Source organism: Acomys minous (assembly GCF_964271855.1).
Source record: "Acomys minous genome assembly, chromosome: 10".
Taxonomy (NCBI): domain Eukaryota; kingdom Metazoa; phylum Chordata; class Mammalia; order Rodentia; family Muridae; genus Acomys; species Acomys minous.
Window position 1 is genome coordinate 38,426,303 of NC_140491.1, and position 27,892 is coordinate 38,454,194.

Consider the following 27,892-nt stretch of genomic DNA (forward strand, 5'->3'; position numbering starts at 1 on the left):
ACAGTTGGGTAATAATGTTGGTAAAGGGTGGCTTAAGGTAAAGGTGATGATGGGTGACAATGAGGAGGACAGGTCATATTTCTCAGTAAAGCGTGATAAGATACTAGCATTTGGCAATTTGGAAATAGTCTTCTCTGTCATGATTTTAGTGAGCATGAGCTATGTGCCATGCTCATAGGCCATGAATGAGTGAAAGGGCCTGGTAATGTCAGTTCCTGGCAAGGGAAGACAACCCCATGAAGGCAATTTAACTGCAGGTAAGAGGGGATCTCAGCTGCAGAACCGCCTCCGTCAGATTGGCCTGTGGGTAACTGGTAATAGACGGGTGCGGACTGGAAATGGAGAACGGAAGAAAGGTAGCAGGACGTGCCAGGGAAAGCAAGCCACCGGCAGCATTCCTCCATGGTCTCTGCTTCAGTTCCTGCCTTCAGGCTGCTGCCCTGTCTTTTCTCCACAGTGGATTGTAAACAAACCCTTCCGTTCGCAGGTTGCTGTGGGTCAAGTGTTCTCAGTGCAGCCACAGAAAGCTAACCGGGACTGACTATAAAAGGAAGTAGACAGCACAGTTTTAGGATGCAAAGGACAATCGGTGAGGAAAGAGGGAGGTGGCCTTCAGATCAAGGCTACAAGGCGCAGTTTGGGAAGCCTTTACCAGCTAGCCCCTAAGCTGAGCCTTAAGGATGGAGAGGGCAGGAGAGAAAGGAAGAGAGGCAGAGTTTGAAAGCGCATCCAGAGAGCGGCCAGCTCGAGCAAGTGGCAACAGCTAGGGAATACAATGGTGTCCCAAGAAGTCATCACTTTGCGAGGATTCATGTCGAGTCAGCAGAGGTGTTACAGAAGTGCTTTTAAAGTCAACTCCTAGCAGGTATGAATCTGCTCTGGCAAGTGGAACTATACAGGTCCACAGATCCTCCTGTCCGGCCTGCTTCCCAGCTCCTTCTTGTTATTACAGGGAAGCGTGTTTAGCACCTGGAAACCCATGTGGGTTGTGCTGTTGGAAGACGGAATTGAGTTTTATAAGAAGAAGACCGACAACAGCCCTAAGGGAATGATCCCCCTGAAGGGGAGTACCCTCACCAGCCCCTGTCAGGACTTTGGCAAAAGGATGGTGAGTTGATATCCTGAGCCACGATGACCTTTGTGTCACCTGCTGACCTCAGATGTTCTTTTTCCAACTCTGCCTCTCCTAGCTCTCGCCTCCCCCTCTCCGTCTTTAAGTCTCGGCTTATGGGCTGACCTTGGAGTCTGCCTGATGTTAGCAGTGCTTTCTGAACAAGCACCTGCTCCTGTCAACATCCACTTGTTATCCTGGCATTGTATCAACTGCTGTTTCGCGGAGGGCTAAAGATTTTGAAAGGAGTCATTTGTAATGGACTGTGTTTTGGTTTTCAGTTCGTGTTGAAAGTCACTACAGCCAAACAGCAGGACCACTTCTTCCAGGCAGCCTTCCTGGAGGAGAGAGACGCTTGGGTTCGGGACATCAAGAAAGCCATTAAGTGCATTGAAGGAGGCCAGAAGTTTGCAAGGAAGTCCACCAGGAGGTCCATCCGCCTGCCAGAGACCATTGACTTGGGGTAACTTTCTGAGTTTGTCTCTCTCAGTAGAAAGAATCCCATGGTGGCTGCTTAAGATGTCTGCCAGGAATCCAATTCGCATAGGGTGGAGTGGAAAGCAGTCTCCTAGAGCGGGGGAGCACTTGGGTAGCGGCCCAAGAGGAGAAGCCAGGTCTAGCCATGGCTGCTGGCTGCAGACATCACGTGATTGGCTAGAACTGTCAGAAATTAGTGGGAATGATGCTCAAACGACAAGGAAGCAGAGATATAGAATTATTCTGATGAAGCAGTTTTTAGTTTAGTATTCCAGGGACAAAAAGTAAGAGCTCACCATTTTACCTTATTTGCAGGAAAAAAAAAAAAGGAGATAAGCCTTTAAAACTCAGTTTCTTGAAGACAACTGTCTGTAACAAATGGCCTCTAAAAACCTTGTAAGGCTTGGGGCACTGTGTTATCTTTCCGCCGTGCTGACATGTATCTAGAAGAGTCAACTTAGGCAAGGGGAGATTTAATGTGTGGGTTAAACTGTGTAGTTTGACTTACGTGCCACAGAGGTGGTTGGGGGCAGAATATCAAGGCAGATATGAATAATATAGCATATATGTCCCGTTTCTGGTTGAGACACAGAAAAGGAACTTGGGTTCCCATATCTCCTTCAAGAGCATGTCCACAGTAACCTGAAAAACTCTCACTTGTGTGTGTGTGTGTGTGTGTGTGTGTGTGTGCGCGCGCGCACACGTGTATGTGTGTGCCTTCCTGTATGTGGGTCCATGTGCATATACATGCAGGTGTATATGGATGCAGGCTGGAAGCTGACTGCAGATATCTTTGCTCTCCACCTTACTTTTGAGACAAGTTGCCTCACTGAGTCTGGAGCCCACTGGCTCAGATTAGCTGGCCTGCCTGCCTGCCCACAGGGATCCTCCTGTCTCTACCCAGACAGTGCTGGGGTGTCTCAAGCTACCGTGCCCTGCTTTTTCTGTGAGTGCTGGAGGTCCAAACTCAGGTCCCTGTGGTTCCCTGGAAATCGCTTTAATGGAAGAACCATCCCCTCCATGGCCACATTTCCTGAAGTTTCAGCTACCTCTGAACAGCACCAAGCTGGGGCCCAAGCCTTGAAGGCATGGGCATTTGCAGGGCAGGCCAGATCCAAACAATTGCAGGGACCTTAAAGATCCTTGTTCTTACAACATTAGCTCTGGGAACCCTTAACCTTTAGCAGATGACAGGGCAAGTCTCCATCTTAGGCACCAGACTGAAATCAAGAAAGAGATTTAACAGATACTAAGAGCATCTGCTGACTGCTCTGTAGGCCATGCGACTAGGCAAGTTGAGAGACCAGGCTCATGGCTACTGTAAGGAGTCGGGAAACTTAGCTCATGGAGGCCTCTGTAAGGCGGGTCGCCACTCAGACATGCTCCTCCCTCACCTCTGCTTCTCTCGCGGTGCAGGGCTTTGTATCTGTCCATGAAAGACCCTGAAAAAGGAATAAAGGAACTGAATCTGGAGAAGGACAAGAAGGTTTTTAATCACTGCTTCACAGGTAAAATGAGGTGCTCTCCCAAAGTTGGGCGGCTGAGGGGAAATGTGGCGTTCGCCCACAGGATCCGTGTGTGCAGGGGCGGGGTGCATAGGGGATGCACAGGAGCATGGAATGCAGACGGGTGAACAAGAGAGCAGAGCTCTGCCTGTGCGGAAACAGAAATAAGGGCAGACGAGCCTTGGTTTTTCTTCAAGATAAGACTTAAAGAGTCACAGCTACATCAGGAAGCATCTCTTTTCTTCAACATTTGGCGTTATGTTGAAAAGGTTTTGAAAAAAAGGCACAGCCCACACCATGATGAACAAGAATTCAGATATGTGGTATAAAATCCAAATAATAATGTTAGGAGCGTCAGACACAGTGTATGGTAAGGTATTATTAAGTGGTACCAGTTTAAGCTGTGTCATATAGCAGTGAAAACACGCTGTCCGGTTTCAAACCCTGGGTCTGCAGCCTACTACTTTCAAAACTTCAGGCCAGTATGTTGGCCATTCTGTGCTTTCTGTCTCTAAAAGGGGCGGTGGGAGGGGAGGTGGAATCATAGTGCACTCACCGCCCAGGCTTGTCGTTTTGAGGTAGAACAGTACCCAACACGTACAAAGCACCCTGAGTTCTAAGATTTCAAATAGTCATTATGATTAAAGTCATCATATATATTTGGCACAACACACACACACACACACACACACACACACACACACACACACAGCACCATAAGTTTGGAAAAGAGCACTAAGTGTTGCTGAGGTCAATAGAAGGCGGTGCCACAATTTGACCTCAAGGTAGAGGGAGTGTGTGGAGAAGGTTTCTGATGAGTCGTGGGTTGAAATGTGCAGAGTATGCATTTAAATATAACTGACCACTTAGAAGAGCTGATGGCTCATTACGGAACACAAAATGGGACGTGTAGTTTGTGAGTAAGTGTGTCAGACTCTCAGCCCTGTAAACATCTTTGCAAGAAATGGCCACAGGGATACAGCTTGGAAGAATTAGAACAGTTTAAGCAGCTGAGGAGATGTTAGATCCACAGAAAATCCACAAAAATGGCTTAGGTCAGAGTCAGGAAGGTGAAGAGGGTGTGATTTGCACAGCGGAGCAGTATCTCAAAGGAGTGGGCTTCAGGGAATGTGGGCAGTAGCCATTTAGCATCAAGTCAGGACCTAGCTTCGGCATCAAAACCTACTAATGAACACAGCAAAAGCAAGGCAGGACCCTAAGGTTGTGGGGCTGTGGGGCTGGGGTCACTATGAGGAGGGTCCCAGGCAAAAGAATAAGGAGGGGTTCCTATGTAGACTCTGCCACCAGATCTAGCCTAGACTTATTTTCTGTTGAATGTATCCATGAGTTCCCGATATTGATTAAGACTCAAGGTCCTTCCCATGGATGGTCATAGTAGGTTCCAGAATGCCCCCGTTGAGTGGAGTCCTCATGAGAGGCAGGTGGTTTCACTGGAGAGGCAGAGCTTAGAGAGTAGTCAGTGCTCACATGCAGTGGAGTACCCAGACTATCACATCAGCAGTGAGGTGCTTGTGAGTTTGTCCTCACAAACGGTGGTCTCCTTGCCTAGGCTGGACTCTCAACTCCTATATTAAATGCCTGCAAACCCTTCTCATATTTTAGGTCTCAGCCCAGTTACTCTCTATATAAGTCATTTTCTGATTTGACCCAGTCATTCATCGTTCTACAATATTGACTTATAGCAGAATTCTATAACTTTAGTGCTTATGTTTTCACTAGGGAATCTACCCTACTATCTTGTACGCAGTCATCTAGTATCTTGGACTTGCTCAATAAATGTGTGGGTGAAAATAATTTATATATATTTTAAGTACTGTATAAGTATATATGCATATATGCACATATATATGTATGTGAGTGTGTGTGCTTTAACTTTTGCATGACTCCTTTTATTTCCAAGTGTCTGACTCACTAATGTTCATTCTCCTTCTTGGAGCAACAGGGAAGCTGAGACAAGATGGACGCTTGTGTCTACTGCAGCCAGAGTGTGGGTGGTAGTCAGTGGCTTGCGGCTTGGGAAAAAGAGTTTATCTTCCCGTCTGATGTTCCCATCCAGGTAGTGGTGTCATTGACTGGCTGGTTTCCAACAAGCTGGTTCGGAATCGCCAGGAAGGCCTCATGATCTCTGCATCCCTGCTCAGTGAAGGGTACCTGCAGCCTGCTGGGGATCTGTCCAAGAACGCAGCCGATGGGATAGCCGAAAACCCTTTCCTGGACAACGCTGATGCTTTCTACTACTTTGTAAGTGTGAAAATCTACCCACTTGTTCTTCCTGCCATAGGATTGGGGTAGGTTGCCTATAGGCCACATATGCAAAGAGAACGTCTAGCCCTAAAGGGAGTTGATGGGTGATAAGGCTGGAGAAGACAAAGCATTAACATCAAGATGGCTCAGTGGCCACAGATACTTGGTGCCAAGGCTGATGACAAGAGTTTAATCCCCAGAACTTGCATGGTAGAAGTGGAGGACCAACTCGATCTGGTTGTCCTTTGACACTTGGCTGTTCAACACTCACTAAAGCCGCAGGGAAAGCCTTCCAGCTGTGAACTACCTTTGTAAACTTTGTATACTATTGTAAACTTTGAAAACACAGAAGGCAGGAAATGGGTTAGGGGTGTGTGGGGTGTGTGTGGGTGGGGGTGGGGGATGGGCACCTGAAGGGCTCCTGAGGTCATTCTCCTCCCCCAGATGTCCCTAACAGCCTTAAGGGGGCTGTTTTCTAACAGCTATAGTGGTAGTTCCTAGTCCCAAGGCTGGAGAGTGGCCAATCCTGCCCTACAAGAAAAAAACAAAAACAAAAACAAAAACACATCCCACCAATCCCTGAGTTTGCCCCAATGACCAGGCCATATAATCCCCACAATCCCAGGCCACCTAGGAAAGTGCTGCCCCCAACAAAGCATCCCTATATAAACCCTGTGTTCTGCCCAGTTCTCTGCTGCTTCCCACTAGAGCAGACTCCCGCTAAATCTCTTGTGTGAGGTTTGTTGTGCGGTGTGATTTTGTGGTATTCCTTGGCTAGAATACCTTTGGAGCAGAGCTGTAACTCTTTTGCTGGAGCTGAGCTTTCAATGAGGAAACTTCCCCCTGCAGAGCAAGGGTAGAACACTTTCACCTGGCAAAAAAAGTCCCAGACAGACAGAGTTGTTAATTTGCCTTGGGGAAACATGCCTTGCAGCTGCAGGAAAACTTTTGCTGGGAAAACCTCGCCCTTCAGAACTGCAGCAGTTGACCTCCATATCCACTCAATGCCGTGCGCGTTTTCATATGGATCTCTCTCTCCCCCATGCACACATAAATAAACGAATTAATACTTCAGAAACATGTACCGGAAGCTGTAAAGACATGAGGCCTGTAAAGCTCCTAATATACCAGTACTTTCTAGACTTAATAGCTGCTCCCTCAAATGCTGCCCTCTCCAAGTGAACAGTTTAAAGATTGTTTACTTCAGTGGTTTTCTCTAACTCACATTTGAAATTTTATTACCTTTATTTTTATTCTAAGTCAGTGGCTCTCCATCTTCCTAAGGCTGCAACTCTTTAATATCACTCCTCATGTTGTGGGGATCCTCAACTACAAAATGATTTTCGGTGCCACTTCATAATTGATCTTGGTACTGTTATTAATCTAACATAAGCATCTGTGTTTTTAATGGTGTTAGGTGACCCCCGTCAAAGGGTTGTTCGACTGTCAAAGGGGTCATGACCCACTTTTTGAGAAGCCCTCATTCATTTATAAAAGTATATAAATGTGCAGCTGCTTGGCACATATTGTCCTAGAGAAAGGGAACACAGCAGTGGAAAGGCAACAGCACCAGTCTTACTAAAGTGTCCTTTACAGGGGACCGAGCATGAAATCGCAAGTGTGGTGAGACGTCTGTCTGTGTTCACATGTACAATAAAATATGCACTATGTTTCTGTATGGACTTCCTCCCACCACCTTGTATGCTTCATATGTTTACCGCGATTGCTAAACTCATATTATATAACATGAGCCGAGCTTGGGATCACATGATGATTTCAGCAGCTGTGGATTTCTAGGGGTTTTTTTTTGACAGTTTTGTTTCTATTTTGGATCAGAATGTAGAAGTTAGGAAAAGTACTAATAGCTATTCTTTTGCAAGTAGTGACCATCCCATACAGCGTTTCATTTCGCGTTTGGGGAAGTTCTACTCTCAGTCCGGTCTCATGCTTCTGATCTTTGGCCTAGCTTTTTATAGTTATTTAAATGAAGGTGCAAAATTACCTGCTCACAGGGGCTCCTCCTCTGTGTGTCACTCTCTTAAAGCTCAGAAACCCCCGCCCCCCCCCCCAATTGTCCCGACCTCCGGGGCTGAGTGGGTGCAGGTACTCTTGGTTCTTTCAAGGCTAGAGAGGAGCTGAGCGACAAACCATGAGTGCTGTTACTCTGATTTCAAAGATTTGGCCATGAAGTCCCATGAGAAGAAAAACTGAAATGATCCATGTGTTGGTAAAGAAGACTGAGCTAGGTGTATGATATAGCCCTAGGAAACGGAGAAAATGAAAGGATATCGATCTGGTGACACAAAAGGAACAGGGTCCAGGAGCAAGAGACCGCGGGAGGCTTAGACAGCCAACCCACTGTCACCTCGGAGCTCCAGATCACTGTACCTGCAGTAGCAGGGAGGCGAAGGGCCTGGCAGAAGGGGTGTGCGCATCGGTACAGCAAAATGCTTAAGAGCAGTAAGAACCTGCCGTTGTGTGCTTTCCCAACAGCCAGACAGTGGATTCTTCTGTGACGAGAATTCCAGTGATGACGACGTGATTTTGAGAGAAGAGTTCCGAGGGGTAATCATCAAGCAGGGGTGTTTACTGAAACAGGTGAGCGACGGCCACGGTTTCCACTCCGGCATCCTTCCTTTTCTTCACACCCGTGTGAGCTGATGATGCTGGTGCACATTTGTAATCCCAGCACTCATAAAGCTGACCCATAGGGATTGTTGTGAGCTCAGAGCCAGCCCAGAGTAAATAGTGAGACTTTATCTTAAAAAGACAAAATAAAAGAAATACATTTTAAAAGTCCAACATTATCAAATAGCATTTAGTTTATTTGACCGGTAAAACCAGAAGTGAAACCCACAAAGTGAAAGACAAAACACTGAGTAGATGGTGAGGGTGATATTAGGTTAGGACTGGGGCAAACAGAAAAGGCCCCTAGAAACACTGGAATGCTTCTTTTGGCCAATGTCATAATGATGAAAAGTGTTTAAAGAAAATATTGCCTCTTTTTAAATAGGAATAGTAAGTTCGTCAAGAGACACCATTCAAAAGCAAAGATATTTCGTGATAAAGTGTTTCAAAGTGTCCAGAAAATAGGAACAGGCCACATTCCTTGGTAATGAGAGAGAAGGTGCCATTCCAGACTGTGGTGGAGACCTAAACCTATGGCAGGGGGCCACTTTGTAGGAACAGCAGGCTAAAGTCAGCTCCCATTTGAGGGCTCAGTACAGCTGTGTGTGTCAGGATTATGTTAAAATTCAGGTGCCTACATTCAGGAATTCACAATGTAGCTTTTTATGGGGTACACAAAGAGGAAGTATTCATTTTTAGGAGGTGTAATTTGAGTGGTTCTGTTTTAATTGATGACCTTGGCTCTTGAGTTATCTGAGTTTTTCTTTATTGCATGTGCTTTTGCCATAACACCTGAACTTAATCATATTAATTCCAAATTATAGGTATGATAGAGGATTTTCCTTTAAAAGTCGCTTTATTGCATATGAATCCAAGATTTGTTTAAGTTGCGTTTGCCCCTTGTCTCTAGTTCCCACATGTGCTTTAGGACATATTTGCGTGCAAAGCAACCACAAAAAGGGAATTCCGAAGGGGCTGCTGAGGGAGGAGGGACCTGGTCTGTTGTTTGGAGTAGAGTGTTTGTGCAGCTCCAGGCAGGGGAGAGTCCCAGGTTGCTAAGTGCACTGTAAGGAAAGAGGTGTGTGTGTGTGTGTAGCCCAGGCCAGGTAGAGCCCTGAGTGGCAGAGCTCTCCATGTGCTTGCCGGCCTCAGCCCTTTAGCTCATGAACAACCCGGGTCATATCAGAATCACTTGGGAGCAAAAAAAAAAAAAAAAAAAAAAAAAAAAAAAAAACCACAACAAAACTCTATGTTCTTCAAAATGTGAACTCTCCTTCCATCGCTGCCGGGAGTTCACCAGGGTTACCCTATAGGGAAGATGTTGTGGTGCACATTCCGCAGGTGGGATGAAGCTGGGTATAACCAGAGAACTGTGTTCCGCTTCCTGTTTCTCACTTTCATTTTAAGAGAAATAATCATACTCGATAAATGGAACTACAGGATGAACCAATAGCCTTGGGTTATATTCAGTCTAATCCCCTCTGTATAAGTTTCTATTATAACAATGAACAAAATACCTTGTTAATCCTCGCCCACATATAGAGTCTGAGAGGGGAAGGACAGGGTATTATGTATGGTTTTCTTGTTTGTGCCTCAGAATTCAACACTCTTTTGGCTCTGTGATTAACAATAAGCTTTTGTCAAGTGGCTAAAATCAAATACAATGGTTGACTGCTAATTCAGACAGTGGTTATTAGAAAACCCAGGCATGCATATGTTCTTGGATTCCCTCAGTAAATAATCATTAAAGAAAGGTGATCAGACACTTATAATAAACTTTTCACTAAAGCACGTTATGGTGTTGAAAAAATATGGTAGCTGGTCAAGATTGGCTGACCCTCCCAACAATTCAGGATAATTTGGTGGTCCATGTCACAATTACACAAGACAGGTGGCATTCGTGTCTTCCAACAAAGAAGAAATCATGTGAAGTGACTTCAGTGCTCATATATCATGGGTAATGCTATTAAGGCAAGGAAAATATCCATACTTGTAGAAGCTGATGGGTCTCAGAAGTCATTTTGAGGTGGGGAGATGGCTCACCATGTAAGAGCACTTACTGCTCTTGCAGAGAGCCGGGGTCCAGTTCCCAGCACACACATGGAGGTTAGCGGACATCCTTGACTGACTCTACTTCCGGGATATCCAGTGCCTTCTGATGTGTACAGGCACCAAGCATACCTGTGGTGCACACACATACATGTAGAAATGAGAACCCATGTTCTATCATCAGAGCCCATGTAAGAAGCCTGGTGTGGCACACACCTGTATTCCCAGTACTAAATAGATAAAGATAGGCAAATCCCCCGGGGCTTTTGTTGGCCCTGTAACCAACTTTCATTGAGGAGCCCCACATCTTAATGAGGGGCACTGTCACAGAAGACACGGCTGACAGCTAACCTCCATACACACATACATATGCATGCACCTGCACAGGTGCACATGCACGCATGCGTGCACACACACACACACACACACACACACACATACACACACACACACACACACACACACACACACACACAGAGAGAGAGAGAGAGAGAGAGAGAGAGAGCACCTGTATCATGTTTTGTTCGATATCTCATGTCTACAATTACACATCTCTCACTTAATTCTTTTGAAGTCCATTACTTATATCTAGCATTTCACTAGGATTTTGTCATAGCCTATTTCCATATAGATCATAAACTCCCCAAAGAACAGGACCATGCCTTGAACCAAGTCCGATGCCCAGCACTGCTCAATATGTCACACGTGGTGTCATACCATCTCACACAATCCTAAAGCTGGAAGACAGCAGCAAAATACTTTAACGTATCCACTTGACTCAGTAACATTTGCCTTATTAATTGGCCTTGGTGCTATATCCCTGGGAGAGGCTGGTTTGGGACTCAGCAGCTCACATGGCTTTCTTTTACCCTGTATCTCAGCAGACTCCTACCAAACACTGTGTGTACAGAGTGATGCTCACCCCCCTTTCCCCGTGTTGTTTCCTGATACAGGGGCACAGGAGAAAAAACTGGAAAGTGAGAAAGTTCATTCTGAGAGAAGACCCAGCCTACCTGCACTACTACGATCCTGCCGGGGTGAGGTTATGGGGCTGATAAGTCCGTGTAAACAGAAACTTCACAGTGTGTGTGAGCTGGGGCCACACCCCTTCTGTTTTAATTACTTTCACTTTCATTCTCAGGTTTCTTTTCTTCCTACTCTGTTCCTTTTTTCTACCACTTCAAGGGCAATGTCTGAGTTCTTGTGCCTCTTAGTTCAACCCAGGAGTAGAAGAAAATATCAGTGTATTATATGTATTTGGTTAACTCATGTCCTACTTTATATATGTGTATATATGTATGTATGTATATGAATGTACACACATACATATTTACACACATATATACATATATATATATATATATATATATATATATATATATATATACATACATACATACATACACAATCACTTTAATTTCTCTCAGCATTCAAATACTGGGCTTCATTGTGACATTTCCAGCACACACACGCACCTGCCTAGTTTGCTGTCATTTCTCTACCCTCAGTGCCAACTCTAGTCCCTTCCTCTCCTCTCCTATCTGATCCAACCTCCCCTTGAGTGGTCACACAGCCCCTCACACCCCCTTCCCCTCCTTCCTGTCATACCTCCTGCTCCTCACTTGCGGTCCCCTTTCTACTCACTAATGTTGTCACAGGAGAAAACATGAGAGCAGTTTATCTTTCTGAGTCTGGCTTATCTGACTTCAACAAAATGGTCTGTTGTTCCATCCATTTCCCTACAAATGTCAATATTTTGTTATTTTTACAGCTGCATATGTAACACATTTTCGTGACCCATCCATCCAGTCCAACTTCTAGGTTGAATTGCAGTGTATTTTCTACTTCTAGTCTTTTGAGAAATCTTCACATTGATTTACGTAGTGACTATCTCAGCTTATATTCCCGCCGGCAGTAGGTAAGCGTTCATTTTCCTCCATACACTTGCAGATATTTACTTAATTTATTTATCACCTATTTTAACCTCCCAGATTTACTTTCTAGCCTTTAGGTTTTATCTACATTTACACCCTCCCACACATGTGTGGGCAGGACTGATGTATGAAAATGGCTCAACTACCAAAAGTAAACTATGGGTTCCATGAAGTTTTCATCAAAACACTGACGTCATCCTTAATAGAACTAAAAAAGCAATTCGGGAATTCATACAGCATCACAAGAGGCTGCAAAGAGCCAGGATGACCATAGGGAGAGAGAACATGCCTGGAGGTACCACAACACCCAACATCAAATTACACAACAGAGCTGTAATGAGACACACAGCCAGATGCTGGCATAAAACCAGACAATCGGGCCAATAGGATGGAAATAAACCAACAGCACTATTGTCACCTGAATTTTGACAATGGAACAACAACACAATCCACACACAGTAGGACAAGCTTATTCAACAAATGGTGCTAGCAAAACTGACTATTTATGTGCAGGAGAGTGGAGTTAGAAGCACATTTTTCACCCTGTATGGAAAAGTTAACTTTGTCAAAGACTTCAGTGTAAAACCTGAAATGCTAGGACTAAAAGTGGAAAACACAGAGGGCGTGTTTCAGGGTGTGGCTTTAGGCAAGGCTTTCTGAGAAGGTCTCCGACAGCACAGGAACTGGATCCAAGAATCAGCAGCTAGGGCTAAATTAAATAACAAATACCTACACAGCAAAGGCAACTGTAAGCAGAACAAACAAACAGCCCACAGAATGGAGAAAACGCTTACTAGCTGTACTTCAGAGAGGGCCTACTACTATCCAGAATTTTCACAGAACTGCAAAAATTAAACATTAAAAAGCCCCTGCCTATCAACAAATGAGTTAAAGGAATGAATAGACAATTCTCAAAAGAATATTTTTTAAAAAGTTTTCAACACTTCCTATCATTATAAAACTACTATTTTGAGATACCACCTCACCCCGCTCAGGGCAGATCTCAAGAAATATAACATATTAGTATGCAGAAAGAGGGGCTTTTGTTCATGGATGGTGGGAGTACATACTAGTCCAGCCACTATGGGAATAAATAATTAAAATGAGAACTAACATATGACCCAGCTCTGTCCCTCCTCAGCATTCCCAAGGGGCTCCACACCCCACCACAGACACGCCTGCAGCTCCCTTGCAGTTTTTAATATTGCTCCTTTGCTCTGTTTTGTTGCTATCGTGACTATAATATGTTGTGGAGGGGTTCTTCTCTGGGAATTTATTTATTTTCATAACTGCCTGTGGTGTTTGTATGCTTTTACTTTGTCTATGTTTGTGAAACTTTCTGCTATGACTTCATCAAATGAATTACCTGTCTTCAGTTTCTATCACCTCTTCCTCTGTTCCATGGATTCTTAGGTTATGACTGTGCTCTGGATTTCTTGGGCGCTGTGTTCTTGTTTGCTTACTTATCTATGCATCTATCTATGTATCTACCTTCACTTATATATTTATATTAATTGATGTTTGGATGTCACATACCTCAATGTTCTCCTTTACCCCTGAGATATATATATATATATATACACACACACATGCATATATATGTATGTGTATAAATACATGTATGTGTGTGTGTTTGGTAAAACCCTTTGGTAGTACTTTGCATTCCATTTTTTATTTGGTTAATTGGGATTTTTATTTCAATGTCTCTTTGTTTCTTGTTGTTTTTGAACATCTCACCTTCCTTGTGGCATTTTCCTCCTTGTCACTTTTCAATCCATGTTCTGATTTTCTGGGGTTTTTTTTTGTCACTTCATTATGTTGATGACTTTCCTCCCAGGCCTTAGATTGACTTCATCTGCCTGTTTGTAAACTATTTGAGGTCCTTAATCATCTTAATACTAAATTTTCATCTCTGGATTCGGTTGGTGAGAAATTATGGTCTCTTGGAGGAGCCCTACTGCTGTGTTTCCTGTGTTTCTGTGCTATGGTCAGTGCATCTCTTGGCTTAGGTGTTGGTCCTGATTAGGGCATTTTTAAAAAAATTGAACATCTTACATTTGAGGGCATTACTACTTACATAGGAGAAAACAAGATGCTTTTGGAAAAGGCTTCTGTGTGTGTGTGTTCTATAGACATGTAGGTGTGCAGACATGCATGACTGTAAACATGTGTGGAGCACAGAGCATGTCACATGCTCCTCTATTACTCTTTGATTTATTCCTTTGAGGTGAGTTCTCTTCCTGAAACTAGAGTTCAGTTTTCTTGTTGTTTGCTGCCTAGGCTGGATGCTAACAAACCCTAGATGTCCTCCTATATATAGGATTGGGCTATAGGTGTGTGAGGGATATATATATATATATAGGTGTTATATAGATGCTGAGATCCAAATCCTGGTTCTTATACAGGTGCAGAAAGTCCTCTTAACTGCAGACTCATCTCTTTAGCCCCTGAGTGAGGCTTGGGTTTCATGTCATCCACTGGGTCACCTCTATTTTTCTCTGCACTTCTTACCTGTTCTATTACTACCAGTGTGTATTTTTAAAGCTCTCCCTCCTTTTTGCTGTCAGAGAACTGGTTTTGCCCCTTATTCTAATTTTCTCCTTACAGAGATCACAGGAACATAGCTTTTAGTCCACCATATTACCTTAAGTACTCTCCAACTTGAATTTTTGTAGAAACTCTTTCTGTCCAACGGTCTGTTCGTGAGTTAATATGCAAGAATAGATAATTCATCTTTCAGGACACCTGGGAGGTCCTTTGTTTAAGTCCACCCATCCTGACTGTTGACTGAAGAAGAGGTTTTTTTTCATCAATGAACAGGTACAGTTCTGAAGTGAAAAGAAGCTGGAGTCACCTGTCGGAACTGAGGCCTCGCTATGCCCATTGGTGGCGCTCTTTGGCTTCTGCCTGTGAGGGCTGAAGTGCTGTGTCACGCGCGAGAGCAGGCGGTTCTTCAGTGGGATGTAATAACCTCAGCATCTCCCCCACCCCTACCCCTTTCCTCCAGATCTGAACTCCAGCTTGGCTTGCATCTCCTCACGCGCAGCTCTTCCCTGGCATCTACCTGACTGAGCCTGTGCTAGGTCTCCAGCAACAGAATGAGGCGGTCTGGTCCATAGTGTGTATGTTGGGGTCACAGCAGCCTCTCTCTCCTCTAGGGTGAAGATCCCCTGGGAGCAGTCCACTTGAGAGGCTGTGTGGTGACCTCAGTGGAGAGCAACCCGGATGGTAAGCAGGAGCTTCTGTGGGAGGGGAAATGTGTGGGCTGCCGCTCTACATGTGTGCGCATTGAGCTAACCGCCCAGCAAGGGCGCATCCCTTTAACTGTCTGGAAGCTTTGGAGGGAGGTAAGTGTCAGCTCTTCCCAAGAGCTGGCCTTCCTTCTAGAACTTGAAGTGGCCTTGTGGATGCCTCAAGTATGTCACTGAACAATGCTAGAAGAATCCATTGCCTCCAAACTGGCTTGCACAGCGCCCATGCTAAGGGGCGGCATAGATGATCCTTGTTCCCCTGCACTCACATGCCTATGGCTGACACATGGATTAGCCACGTAGCTGTTTACTGCCTTGTCGGGCCCAGAGGACACAAGGGTCACTGAGATGTCACAGCCTGTGTCCTCCTTTCATTTTTCTTTCCTGTTACTTGCCAGATTACTTTTTTTTTTCTGGGTTGTTTTTCAAAATCATATTTTGAGCACAAGACTGTAGAGAAAACAATGTAACAATCATGACATTTTAACCGGAACCACTATACAATACGTTGGGTGAGGTGTGTTTGTCTTCATCTCCTGATTGTTGTTCCTGAATCAAAAGAAGACACACCACTTACAGGGGAGCAAACCACGCTTCACTCTGGCTTCCTTGTGACACTTTAGGTTTATTTGCCTTTTCGTCTTTCAAAAAGCACCAACTCAGCTCTTCGTTTAGACTGTACTTACAAGACTGATGTTAGATCTGGTTTGGGTTCATCATTCCATAGGAATGCTTGAGGATATAAATATAATATACATTTTAATATAACGTATATTGAGATTGGCTCTTGGCTTACATTACGAGCAAAACGAAGGAATTCCTTGCACACATCAGAAGTTACTGAGCAGACACTAGTGGTGTGCAAAGGTGAGAAATTTAACTTACAAATGATGAAAGAAAATGTTTCTCCTTGAGTGTGTTATGTGTTTCTCAATGATTATACTCCATGGCTCTCTTTACAAATCCTGCATGTATTCTTAGGCAGTGAATATGCGTATAGACTTTCATTAGGACACTGAGAACCAGGCATTTTGTGGCTTGGGGAAGGAGATGGGGCAGGCGAGTTTCTGGTACCCACGGGTCGCTCTCCCTTCTCTCTCGCCAGGCAAGAAGAACGAGGAAGAGAACCTTTTTGAGATCATCACAGCGGATGAAGTTCATTATTACTTGCAGGCAGCCACATCCAAGGAGCGTACCGAGTGGATCAAAGCCATCCAGGTGGCCTCGCGGACTGGGAAGTAAGGACCATGTTCAAGTCCGTATTTCCTCCTGTGGGAAGCTCAGTCCATGACTTGTACGTGTCTATGACAATTCAGCCAGAAAGAACCTAGGAGTGGGAAGTGTTTGCTGCATGTCACCACATGTGCCACATAATGTCACCCACACCACTCCACTCATGTGGTCTCTCCACCCCAGCTGTGTCCACGAGCCATGTCATGAGCTTCGTTGGTAGGCTACAAAGCCTTTCCAGGCCTTGGTGCTTCTTGTGGAAAATGACCACGTGGACTGGGATATCTCCAAAGTCCTTTCTAGTCAAAAACTAGAGATTCAAAAAGCAAATCAATACATAGTGCTCTGTGATTATAATCCCATGAAAGTGAAACTATCTCCAGTTGTCCTGACAGTGCCTTTTTTTTTTCAAGGGTATGGCTCTTGGCTCTCTTCATATGTGCCTGTTTTTTTTCAGTCTCTCTCTCTCTCTCTCTCTCTCTCTCTCTCTCTCTCTCTCTCTCTCTAATTTTGTTTGTTTGTTTGTTTTTTGTTTTTCTGTGTAGCTCTGGGTGTCCTAGACTTGCTTTGTAGACCAGGCTGGCCTTGAACTCACAGAGCTCTGCCTGCCTCTACCACTCGAGTGCTGGGATTGCAGGCCCTGTGTCCAGCTGTGCCTCGTCTTCTTAGACATCACCTGTCTTTGCCAATGTTGCCAAGTTGCACTGAGAACACTAAGAGCTCTCTGTGTTCTCTGGTCACTTAGCTGTTGCTCTTGGCTGGGCCTGTGTGAAGCAATGAGGTAGTGTGCCTGCATTCTTGCCTGCTCAGACACTTCTCAAGAGCAGCTTGCTGCCTGCTGGGACATTTTCCAGCTTTTGCTGTTGTATTTCCTGAGAAACAGACTCAAGGAAGCCAGGGGCAGCTGCGGGTCTGTCCAGATGTGGAAGCTGCTTAGATTAAGATCTGACCAGGGTCTCCATTTGTTGTTTTCTGGACCACTATGCATCATTTCTTACAATTAGAAGGCAATCCCTAAGTCCTTGAGTTTCTCTTAAGGTTTATGGAACATGGGTTCATTTGGGGCCCTTGCATGTGTGAGGGGCCTGGGCAGCTACCTGGCTAGTGTATCCCCTCAGCCTGCAGCGGGTGGATGGGAGTGTATGGCAAGGCAAGCTGAATAGATGATAGACCTGTGCAGCGTCAGGACTGAAGGCTGGAGCCTATGCAGAGCCTGTGCTGGGGGCCAGCAAAGGCTCGCAGCTCCCTCAGGTCTTCTGATCTCAGTGCCACATGCTTCTAATGTCTTAAGAGTAAGCAGCTTCCAACTGGGCTCCAAGAGCTTTCTGGTCCCATCATTAGTTAGAGATGCCTCAAAATGGGAACTTGGTTATGATTTTGCACTCTGACTCCTGTTCTGAAGTGTAAAACAGGGTACTCGTGCAAAGGAGTATTTTCTTTTTAAAAACATTATTTTTATGTGGAAGGGTGTTTTGCCTGTATGTATGTTTGTGAGCCATGTGCCATGCCTGGTTCCTGTGGAAGCCAGAAGAGGGTATTGGATCACCTCGAGCTGGAGTTGTGGGTGATTGAGACCACCCCCTCCCCCATGTTGGTGCTGGGAATCGAACCTAGGTCCTCTGGAAGAATAGCCAGTGGCTATTCTTAGGCACTGAGTCATCTTGTCAGTTCCAGGAATGTTTTTGCTACCTCCAGATTTAGTTCCATGGTGTCATTTTTAAAAAGGAGAGAACATTTTCCTGGTTATGTAGCTCCTCTTTTGCATGCTTTCAATTCCCTTGTGCCAGTCACGAGACCTTGCCCACCCTCAGGTTACTTTATTGATGGCCAAGGGACAAAGGACTAACCTTTTTCTGTGACTCCTAAGCACGTTATCACTAGGGAATGCACAGACAGTGTATTTACAATCAGCCTTCAAGTAATTATTAACATGGAGCCAGCCTTATGTTTGAAATATATATGGTTCAGCTGAGTGTCTTTTGGGTGCGATGACTCGGTTTTGCCTCTCATCAATTGCTGTCCCTTTAGGCTGTAGCTTTCAGCTTTGAGTAGTGTCTTATTTCACAAATTGTTCGCATCCACTTGCCATTTAAAACAAAAACAAAAGTCAGGGACTGAAGAGATGGCTCCAGTGCCAGGGCATCCAGAACGCTTTTCTGGCCTGCAAAGGAACTGCAGGCATGTGGAATACATGCATTCGCACAGGCAAGCACTCATACACATAAAACCAAAGTAAATAAATCTTTTCTAAAAAGTCAGTTTACTTGCGGGTATAATGAAAGTACAACCACACTGAAGAAAAGATGGACGGATAAGGCAGAGAGGGCTTGTTGTTTTTAACACACGTCACGTCAACTACAATCCTCAGACAAATGAAAGGACCTGTTAAGTGCACAGAAAGGTCTCCTTCTTTAGGGCTGCTAAGCATGCTGCACGTTGCGTTCAACTCTGCAGTATCCTCCTGCCTGCCTTTCCCTGGGATTTCATTTGCGTAGCAGTACAGCTGTGCACAGTGGCCTGTAGGAAGGTTAAGGCTTCCTGATGTAAGCATTTGCCTTTTCCTGGGGAGGAGCTGTCTCTTGACCAAACAGATTCTAGGGGAATAGCTAAATGTGCTGTTTACATTGGAATGTTTTAGCCTACAAGTAAAGCTCAGGTCCTCTTGGGCACAGCAATAAGAAAACAGACATGGTTTGAACTCTGTCGGGATAGCCAAACCCCTCAGGATGCTTGTGAAGGGTGTGGCAGCTGAGGGTTCTTCTTGCAGGACAGCTGACACTGGCAAGAAAGACTAGCCACTTTTTACTCAGTGTTCCAGCTTAAAGGGGAGGAAAACATGCTGATTTATTATCAACCATAGACAGCAGCGCCCACGCCACCGCGGTACCGAGTTGAAGGCGAGGGACTTTGGCTTTAACTCATACACACACACACACACACACACACACACACACACTAACACAGTGGGTCCTTCGTGCTAAGAGAGCAGCAGCCACAGCAACAGCCACGGCAGTGGTTTATTATTCTCCAGAGTTCCAAAGAGCCTTCTTATAGGTATCCAAACAGGAATCCTCCTCCCAGGTGAAATCCCTCAAGAGGTAATTGCACACAGGAGGAAAAGTCTCGAGGAAGGGAGGGGCGCGTTCTCAGAGCAGTAAACATGACTAGCTAACCAAGATAAACACAGACGTGGAAGCTGCTAGAAACAGGACATGAAACAGCAAGACAGGCAGGCAGCCCAGTCGGGCCTGGTTCCTACAATAGACGTTTTAAGAAATAACATATAAGCCAGGTATAGTGGTGTACATATGTAGGCCCAGGGCTTGTGAGGTCATGACAGGAGGATTGTGATTTCAGGGCTAGACTAGGGACACAGTGAGACCACTGAAAGAAGGAAGGAAGAAAAGATAAAGGATGGAAAGATCTTTTGCCTCATACAGTTGACAGTGGGTTAGACAAATAAAAGCACAATCTGAAAACTAAAACACCTGTTGGAAGACAAGATATTTAAATCTTACAGCATGGAATGTAGTGCTGATGTAAGGACAGTGTTTAGTTTTACACACACACACACACACACACACACACACACATACACACACACACACACACACACACACACACACACACACATACATGGAAACACACACAGTGGCTAAAACTGTACCATAGTGAGTAACTTTCAAAACAGAATGAGGAACTTACTTAAATGAAGACATCATAGTCATTCAGTGCTTGTCAGGAGAAAATAAGGAAAGCTAAGCAGAAGCTTCGGGCCGCTGCCTTTGGACTCTTTGAAGGGTGATGTAAACCCTTCTGTCCCCAACCTTTAGGGCAAGAAGAAAACAGAAAAGTAACTGCACAATGGTACAGATTTGATTTTGTGTTCTCTAAATACAGGGTTTAAAAGCCATGGAGGATGTATTAGAGACATGGAGGAAAGGGTGGTAGAAAAAAAAAAAGCAATGAGCAAGTTCAGAAAGGTTAAATGTTGCTTAAAAGCAGAGTAGAATTATACACTCACAATGTTTAGCCCAGTTTCAGGGCAGAAGGAATTTATAGTGTAGAAATCACTGGAGGAGACAGAGCAGATGGGAGGAGCTCTTCTGAGGGAGAACACGCAGGGATGTTTGTGGGAAGGTTTAGATATGGCGGGGGAAGGCACTGCTGGTGCCTGGGGTCAGGGCTCAGATGCACGCCCTTGACTTACTGTAGTTACAGCCTCTTTGAGTATCAGCTTCTATGTTGGTCAGCGTTCCATTGCTGTAATGGATGTCTGTCTCAGATAGGTTAGCTTGTTCCGGCTCACACTTTCCATCAACGGTTGGCTGACCTCTAGTTTGCAGCTTTTGGTGACTGCCTCATACTAGCAGAAGAAAAGGTTCTGGTTGTGGGTGTGGTTAGTAACGGAAAATATTCTGAGGTCCTTATGTCCGCTCCAAGCGTAGGTTCCCAGGGACGAGAAGACCTCCTACGAGGCCCCTTACAGATTCTCCTGTTTCCTAACGGAGTGACACAGGAGCCTGAACTTTAGCGGCATGAACCTTTGGAGGATATTCAACTCAAACTATGGCAGCCCCTTTGTTGCTAAAATGAAACTGGTGCTGCTGTCAGGACTAAGGGAAGCAATATGTATGAACTACCTGGCACGTGTTCACACACTACAAACTCGAACTTCCCTCCCTTTGTTGCTTCTTCCATAGAAGGCGGTCAGGGTAACCTAAGGTAGCGGGCAATCGTTTTCCGTCTATATCACCATTGCCTAGGATTCTTTTGTTGAACGTTTCTATATAAAACGTGCCCAAGACTCCTAGGCTTATCGTTAGAGGAGCCTGAAACCCCAGCTTGCCTGACTTCTGAATCTATGCACTTAAGCTCCCTGTCCTACCCAGGATATGCTTGGCTCCCTCCAGCTTTTGGTACCTATCTTGTTTACATAGTAACCCTGTTAACTGTGCCCTGGCTCCTGTCCTATCAGCTACAGCAGCATTTCCTGTTAGCATACAGCTAGCCCTATAAAGAGAAACCTCTACGGTCAGATACCGCTAAGCAAGGGGCTCCACCCCATGGGCACTGGTTTTGAGGTTTCTGAGAAATTTTACTCTGTGATATGTTCTTGCAAAACATTTTTAATGGACTGATTAGGGTGTGTTTATACACTCATACATTGTGTACTCCTGTTATGTACTTTAAAATGTTTTAAACTCCCCTCTGTGCATGGGCAGCAACAAGGATAATGGATACACAGGAAAAAGCTGCTGTAAGGATAAAACCCTTGCTTTATCAATAATAAGGCAAACACAGCATCATAAAGAGAGAGGAGCTTTCCCAAAGGTGTATGGCTGGCAAATAAATGCATGAAAATATGCAGGGTCTCCTTAGCCATTAGGGAAATGCTAACGGAGGTCAGAACAGGACAGCAGCATAGCCTTGATGGGCTGCACAAACCAACAGAGAGCAACATGCTGAGTTTTGATGAGGGTGTGGAATGCCTGAACAGTGCACAGTACAGGGAAAGTACAAATGGTACAGCCACTTTGAAGAACAGCCCGAGGGAAGACCTAAATCATTCGATATACACTATCTACTCCACTCAGTGATCTACATCCAAGAGAAATACAAGCACATGTCCATACAAGACTTGTATGAGTGTTCATCATTTGTAGCTGTCAAATCAAGGAAATGACCCAGATATTTTTTCAAAGAGTTAATGGGAAACAAAACTGTAATATTCATACAGTGAAATACTACACACAATTAAGAAAAGGAAGTGGTCTCTTGGCATGTACAACGTGAGTAAATCACAAAACAGGCTTGGGGAAAAAGACATACACTGTGCAACCGTAATGACACAAAATTCTGGAAACTGCACACTAATCTATAGTGATAGAAAAGAGACCAGTGAGCATTTGGGCATGGGGAGGAGGATGGGAAGACGTGGGCAGGAGGAGGCACAGAGGAAGGAGAGGACGTTTGAGAGGTAAAGTTACCTCCATCCAGATGGTTGTGTCAGTGTCACAGCTGCATAAGGATGTTAGCATCTGCTAAGTTGTGCTTTGTAGATGCCACGTGTTTATGCCAGGAGGCTTTGCGCCTTGGAGGCTCTGTACGTGTGCTCACTATGAGTAGTTGCCCTGAATCGTGCTGCCAACCCTCCCATGTCACACTTGGAGGTCTTGAGAGAGTGGCTTAGGAGAAGCCAGCAGCATATAAAGCATCATCCCCATCTTTAGTGAGGTAGGAAATATCTGATGGTTAGATGTGCACAAGGCAGGATGCTTTGGAAGTGTGCTGTTCAGCCTAAGATTTCTTGCTTTTTAAATATATGTTATCAGATGCCTCCCTGTTGCTTTTAACTTGACAGCCTTCCTAAGTTGTCAGCCTAGGCTCCTGACTGCGTAAGTACTGTATGAAGACATTTAAGGCTTTCTTTACCAAGTAAAGACCTTACTGTAGTCAGAATATGGTCCTCTTTACTACACAGGAAAGGACACAGAAGAATGTAGAAGGAAGTGGTTTTCTGGGCCTATGGGTGCGGCTTAGTGATAAAGCACTTGTTTATATAGAGCCTGGGCCTATATATACACAAGTATATAGGGCCCTATTCACACAAATATATAACACCACCAAAAAATGTTGCTTTTAAGACAATCCATACCTGAAACTCCTCAGGTTGACATTCCGTGTTATGAATTACTGATTCATTCACCTTGCAAGAAGCAGGGGGAGGAGAAATGGACTTGTCATCTTATTCTTTGACAGTTCACTGAACACCCATTTTTTTTTTAGACTGCATCTTCAAGCCCAACAAACACAAAGAGAATTGTCAGAAACAGAATTTTATTTTACCATCTTGCTAAGGGTCCAGTAGAGTGTCGGAAGGAATGTGGCATGTCTCATGTCATCGCAGCTCTTTCCTTTATTGTCATAAATAACATTCTGGTTGTCTTATTTGTGGGCTACATCTGAGGCAGGGTGAAAATCAGAAGACTTGGGGGCCTAGCTTGTTCATTTGTTTCTTGTCTCAGTGACTGACCCAGATGATTGGCAGTGTATCCACTCACTGTGCTATTTCAAGTTCTCTTTGCCCACTACATGAAGAATAAACTGAAGAGGGTAAAAGGTGAAGCTGGAAATATGATGAGAAGCTGACGAATAATTCACTAAAGAAACAACACTGACTTAGGCCAGACAGGTAGCTCTGCCTATGTAAGACATGGTCCCATTTGGAGTGCAGATTGGTTGTAGTCTCATTAGTAGGGCATACTAAGTAATGTGGGACGCATGGGCAAGGGGAACGACAAATGGAGGGTGACTCTTACATATTACCATGACCACTGAATAGAAAGTGGAACTTCTTGCTGAAGTAGGAAGCTGGAGAGATGCAAATTACTTAGTGCATTCTATTAAGACTAACACACACACACACACACACACACACACACACACACACACACACACTCCAAATGGGACTCCTTCTTACATACACAGGGCTACCTTGTCTGGCCTAAGTCAATGCTGTTTCTTAAGCCAATTATTCATCAGCTTCTCATCCTAGTTTGACACAGGGTGGTAGCATACAGGGCTGAGGGGTGTGTTTTCTTACATATGGCGTGCTTGGAATCATTTAAGTAGATGGTACGTTCAAACGAATGGTAATAACCAAGTGAAAGATGCCTCTCATAGTGAAAAACAGTATTTGTAGATCGATTTCAGGGATGTGCTGAGGTTAAAGTCAGTAAGAGACACCCCTGACCTCAAATCACTGTTTGGGGAGTGGAATATGATATCTTCTCAAAGATGAATAAGATGTATATACTTAGACATGGGTTATTAGAAATAAATAGCACAAATATCCAGGTTCTGAGGCAATATACAAGAATCTCCTGGGGTCTCATGCTTTTTAATGATGCTATACAGTTTTTCTCTTTGTTATATGTTCTTACAGCATCAGTATGATGGTCATTGTTGCTGTAAAACAGCCTATGCAAGTTTCCTCCAACTGCACTTGAAAAGGAGCTAAACACCTTTGAAATCTTCCATGTTCTGATTGTGGCACAGGCTCAGATTTAAATGGGCACTAGTGAATACTATCCTAAGTGACCACAGCATTACTGTGTCAGGTGGCAGGCACATGTAGGGTAGAAATACTGCATAGATACAAATACAGTTGGTAAATGTATCCATTTTCAATGTTTATCTGTAGGTTGTACTTGAACTATAACAACGCTGTGTGAGAGAATAGTGAGGAACCCAGTCTGCCTTCTTAGGAGTCTTTTGCCTTCCCTGGGGGGGACTAATGAGGTGCTGGAGTTATCTTGTGGGATGAATAATTTGTTTGCAAGGGTAAAGATGGTAGTTTGTGTGGGCATTTGAATTGTTAGTTGAGGAATGATAAGTTTCCTGAAATTTGCCAAGAACCATTTATAGGATATGCAGCCTGCACCAGGAACGAGATCAATTATGTTGTTACAAGTGTTGTTTCACTTCAAGCGCACACTAAACCTTTTTGTTATGGTTGTACAGATGAGAACGCGGAGGCACTAAGGATCATCAAGGTGAATCCGACTGACCAAGAGGCTACAACCAGGATAACGGAGATGGAATTCGAAGCCAGACTTTGAACTTCTGGTTGGCGTTCTGTTTTGTCATCACCCTCCTCACATGCTTCCTGGGTGTATCATTTTAATCTACTGTTTATTTAATATTCACTGTAGCACCAATTCTCCAGCCTTGTAGGACTGTTCTCCTCCACTCACCCTGTGCTCAAATAAAACAATATGGCGCCTATACAACTTGCCACAGGAAGTCTGGAGGCATCACAAAATTTCCAAAAATTCTCAAGGTTGGAGAATTAGCCCTTTTACTCCTTCTTACTGCTGGACTGTTTTGACCACCCAGCTCTCAATAATGACATGGAAACTTTTTATTATTTATGAAAACTTAGGCCTTATAGCTTTGGCTTGTTCCCAGATAGCTTGTATAACTTAAGTAACCCTGTCTACATTAGTCCACATTTGCTATATGGCCTCTTAACTCTCACTATGTCCAACTTTCTCCATGTCTGCCTAGCTAATCTCCCACCTCTCAATTTTTTGCCAGAGTTCCTATCCCTTCCTGGATGCCCGGATGTCCCACCTTTCCTTTCCTGCCTAGGCTGTTTGTTCTTTATTAAACCAATCCGAAGCTGAGGGAAGTGTTTACAAAACACTGAGACAGGTGGTGTTTCATAAAAATAAGAATACCAAAGTCCAGACAGTGCTCAGCTCGCTGTTGGTACAGAAATTAACATTTGAATAACACAAAGACAACCTTCCACAGTGCACAAAAAGATTACCCCAACACCACCTCATTCCGAGTTCTCAGTTCTTCCTACTGTTTTCTTATTGCCCTGAATAAAAGAATTACCACAAAATTCCACAAAAAGCCTCAGCCTACAGGTGCACCTTGCTCTTCCATCCTTCTTCTCAATGTCACTTCTCTAGTGTACAAAGATGTCAGCTGCGTTCCTATAAAAGCTGAGCCTGAGACAGAACAAGGAGTGAAATAGTTATTGAGAAGGGGAAAGGATAATACTAAAACACACAAAAGCAAGGAAGAAGAGATTTGGTGAGAAAACTTCAATGCAAATCTAACAACAGGGTTGGCCTAGAGAGAACAGACAAGGCCATCTTCCCCCGACAGAGCTTTGAGCAGTACATCAGGTCCTCCACCTTGTGTGGAGATATGACCTAAGGTGATAATACATGGACTCATAAATGGTCTCTTTTATTGCTCAGGGTCTTGTAAGGAAAAAAGACAGGACGATCAGAGACAAGGGACTCTAGGGAAGTAGCATAAGGACGGGCATCTGGGAGTGGGAGTGAGGTGTGAAGATGTGTGTGTCATATCCTAATATCCCCAGAAGCTCCCACCCCCAAGTCATTTGGCCTGTTGTGTGAGGCAGCCCTCATCTGCGATGATCACAACACTAGCACAAAGGGCAACGTGAAAGGGGCGGTCATGGTGGTGGATGTAGAGGCCACATACAGGGACAACAGCATTGGCTGAGCGTGGTGGATCTAAACCCTTGAATTTGTGATCTAAAAGTAAATCCTTCTAAGTTGTTTCTGACAGGTGTTTCATCTTATCATCAAGAAGAGCTAACTTGCACATAAACAAGGGGTCTCTTTATTGGCTACATCAATGAGATCTTAATAAGATCTTATATTAAAACAGGAAGTGAGGAAAGAGCTGGAGAGGCAGGAAGTATCCACTGGTGCAGTCGTGGCATGACAAAAGTGTCACCAATAGCTTTCCAATTGGATCTGAGGCCCATTTCACAGGAAAAAAAAATAGTCCTATTCTTGGTCACATGCGTGTGTCGGGGGGAGGACATAAGCCCTACTAGGGAGGCAATTATTATTATATTGCTAAATAGATATGTTGTGTCTATCAAATTGCCTCTAGTATCCACGAGTCTCAGAACTAAGGATATCCTCAGACAAAATTCAATGCCTGTAACAGAGACTTCTCTATTTTGATGTAATCCTTATAACCTACTGATGCTTCCACCAATGTTTTTGAGGAAAAAATGCCTTGATATATGACTGGTCTGTTGCTGTGAAAATTCATGTAAGCGACGCACCACTGCAGCAGGGTAACCTCAGTCTATATTCCCAAGCCATGGTCACTTGTATTTTTGCTCTGTAATAAACTCTGAACTTTTATTCTCTTGAAAGTAAGAGCTGTGAAAGCCCCTAGGCCTCTCTCCTCTGCACTATGCAAGTCTTCATCTGGGTGTTCTTGAATGGAATCCTTTACAATAAACTGGTATTTGTTCAGAAATAACTTTCTGGATTTTGTAATACATTCTTGTGGGATTATGCTGTTAGTTTGTGGAGCCTGTATTAACTCTTGATCGTTACCATAACATAATCGTAGGACACAGTTGGTATCTACAAAATTACTCAGTGTAAGGGAAAGACCCACACATTTGTTGTCAAAGCATTATATGTAAGTAGATGTAAACACCATGTTTTCTCTTAGGGGTTATGAAGGGGGAAGATGCAGGAGAGAACCTTATATATTATTTGTAGATTGAATTGAAGTTGAATACACCTGTGGATTCATGTATAAAAAGCAAACATTCAAATTGTTTACTTAAGATTAGTATACTTCTTATATTCAATTATATATTTTCTATGAAATTTTTTTGTACTAATTTTCTATTGCTCTATTAAGAAATCACCACAGGTTGTGGCTTATGATGATACAAATACGCTTGTGATGATATAAATACATCTTATACTTTGGAAGTTATAAGTCTGAATTGGGTCTCAAGATGTGAGTCAGGCTACATTCCTTGATGGCATGCTAGGGGAGAATCCATTTTCTTACTTAAAAAATATATGTACTTACTTACTTTACATCTTGGTTGCAGCCCTCTCCTCTCCTTCCAGT

General features: G+C 44.1%; 1 protein-coding gene across 2 annotated transcripts in view; it reads left to right on the forward strand.

The window, feature by feature from the left end:
- Nucleotides 1-27,714, forward strand: part of PLEK (pleckstrin) — a gene marked incomplete at its 3' end in the record, with an annotated part of 40,121 nt that extends 12,407 nt beyond the window's left edge. Inside the window, exons 2-10 of one of the 2 annotated variants that reach the window (XM_084798672.1) lie at nucleotides 953-1,108; nucleotides 1,393-1,574; nucleotides 3,005-3,096; nucleotides 5,171-5,355; nucleotides 7,852-7,956; nucleotides 10,989-11,072; nucleotides 15,128-15,197; nucleotides 16,326-16,458; nucleotides 24,977-27,714. In XM_084798672.1, the coding sequence (XP_084654798.1) occupies nucleotides 953-1,108; nucleotides 1,393-1,574; nucleotides 3,005-3,096; nucleotides 5,171-5,355; nucleotides 7,852-7,956; nucleotides 10,989-11,072; nucleotides 15,128-15,197; nucleotides 16,326-16,458; nucleotides 24,977-24,980 (1,011 nt within the window). Of the gene's footprint in view, nucleotides 1-952; nucleotides 1,109-1,392; nucleotides 1,575-3,004; nucleotides 3,097-5,170; nucleotides 5,356-7,851; nucleotides 7,957-10,988; nucleotides 11,073-15,127; nucleotides 15,198-16,325; nucleotides 16,463-24,976 lie in introns of those variants that run through there. The other variant, XM_084798673.1, reaches the window with a different exon arrangement.
- Between the last annotated feature and the right edge of the window lie 178 nt (nucleotides 27,715-27,892).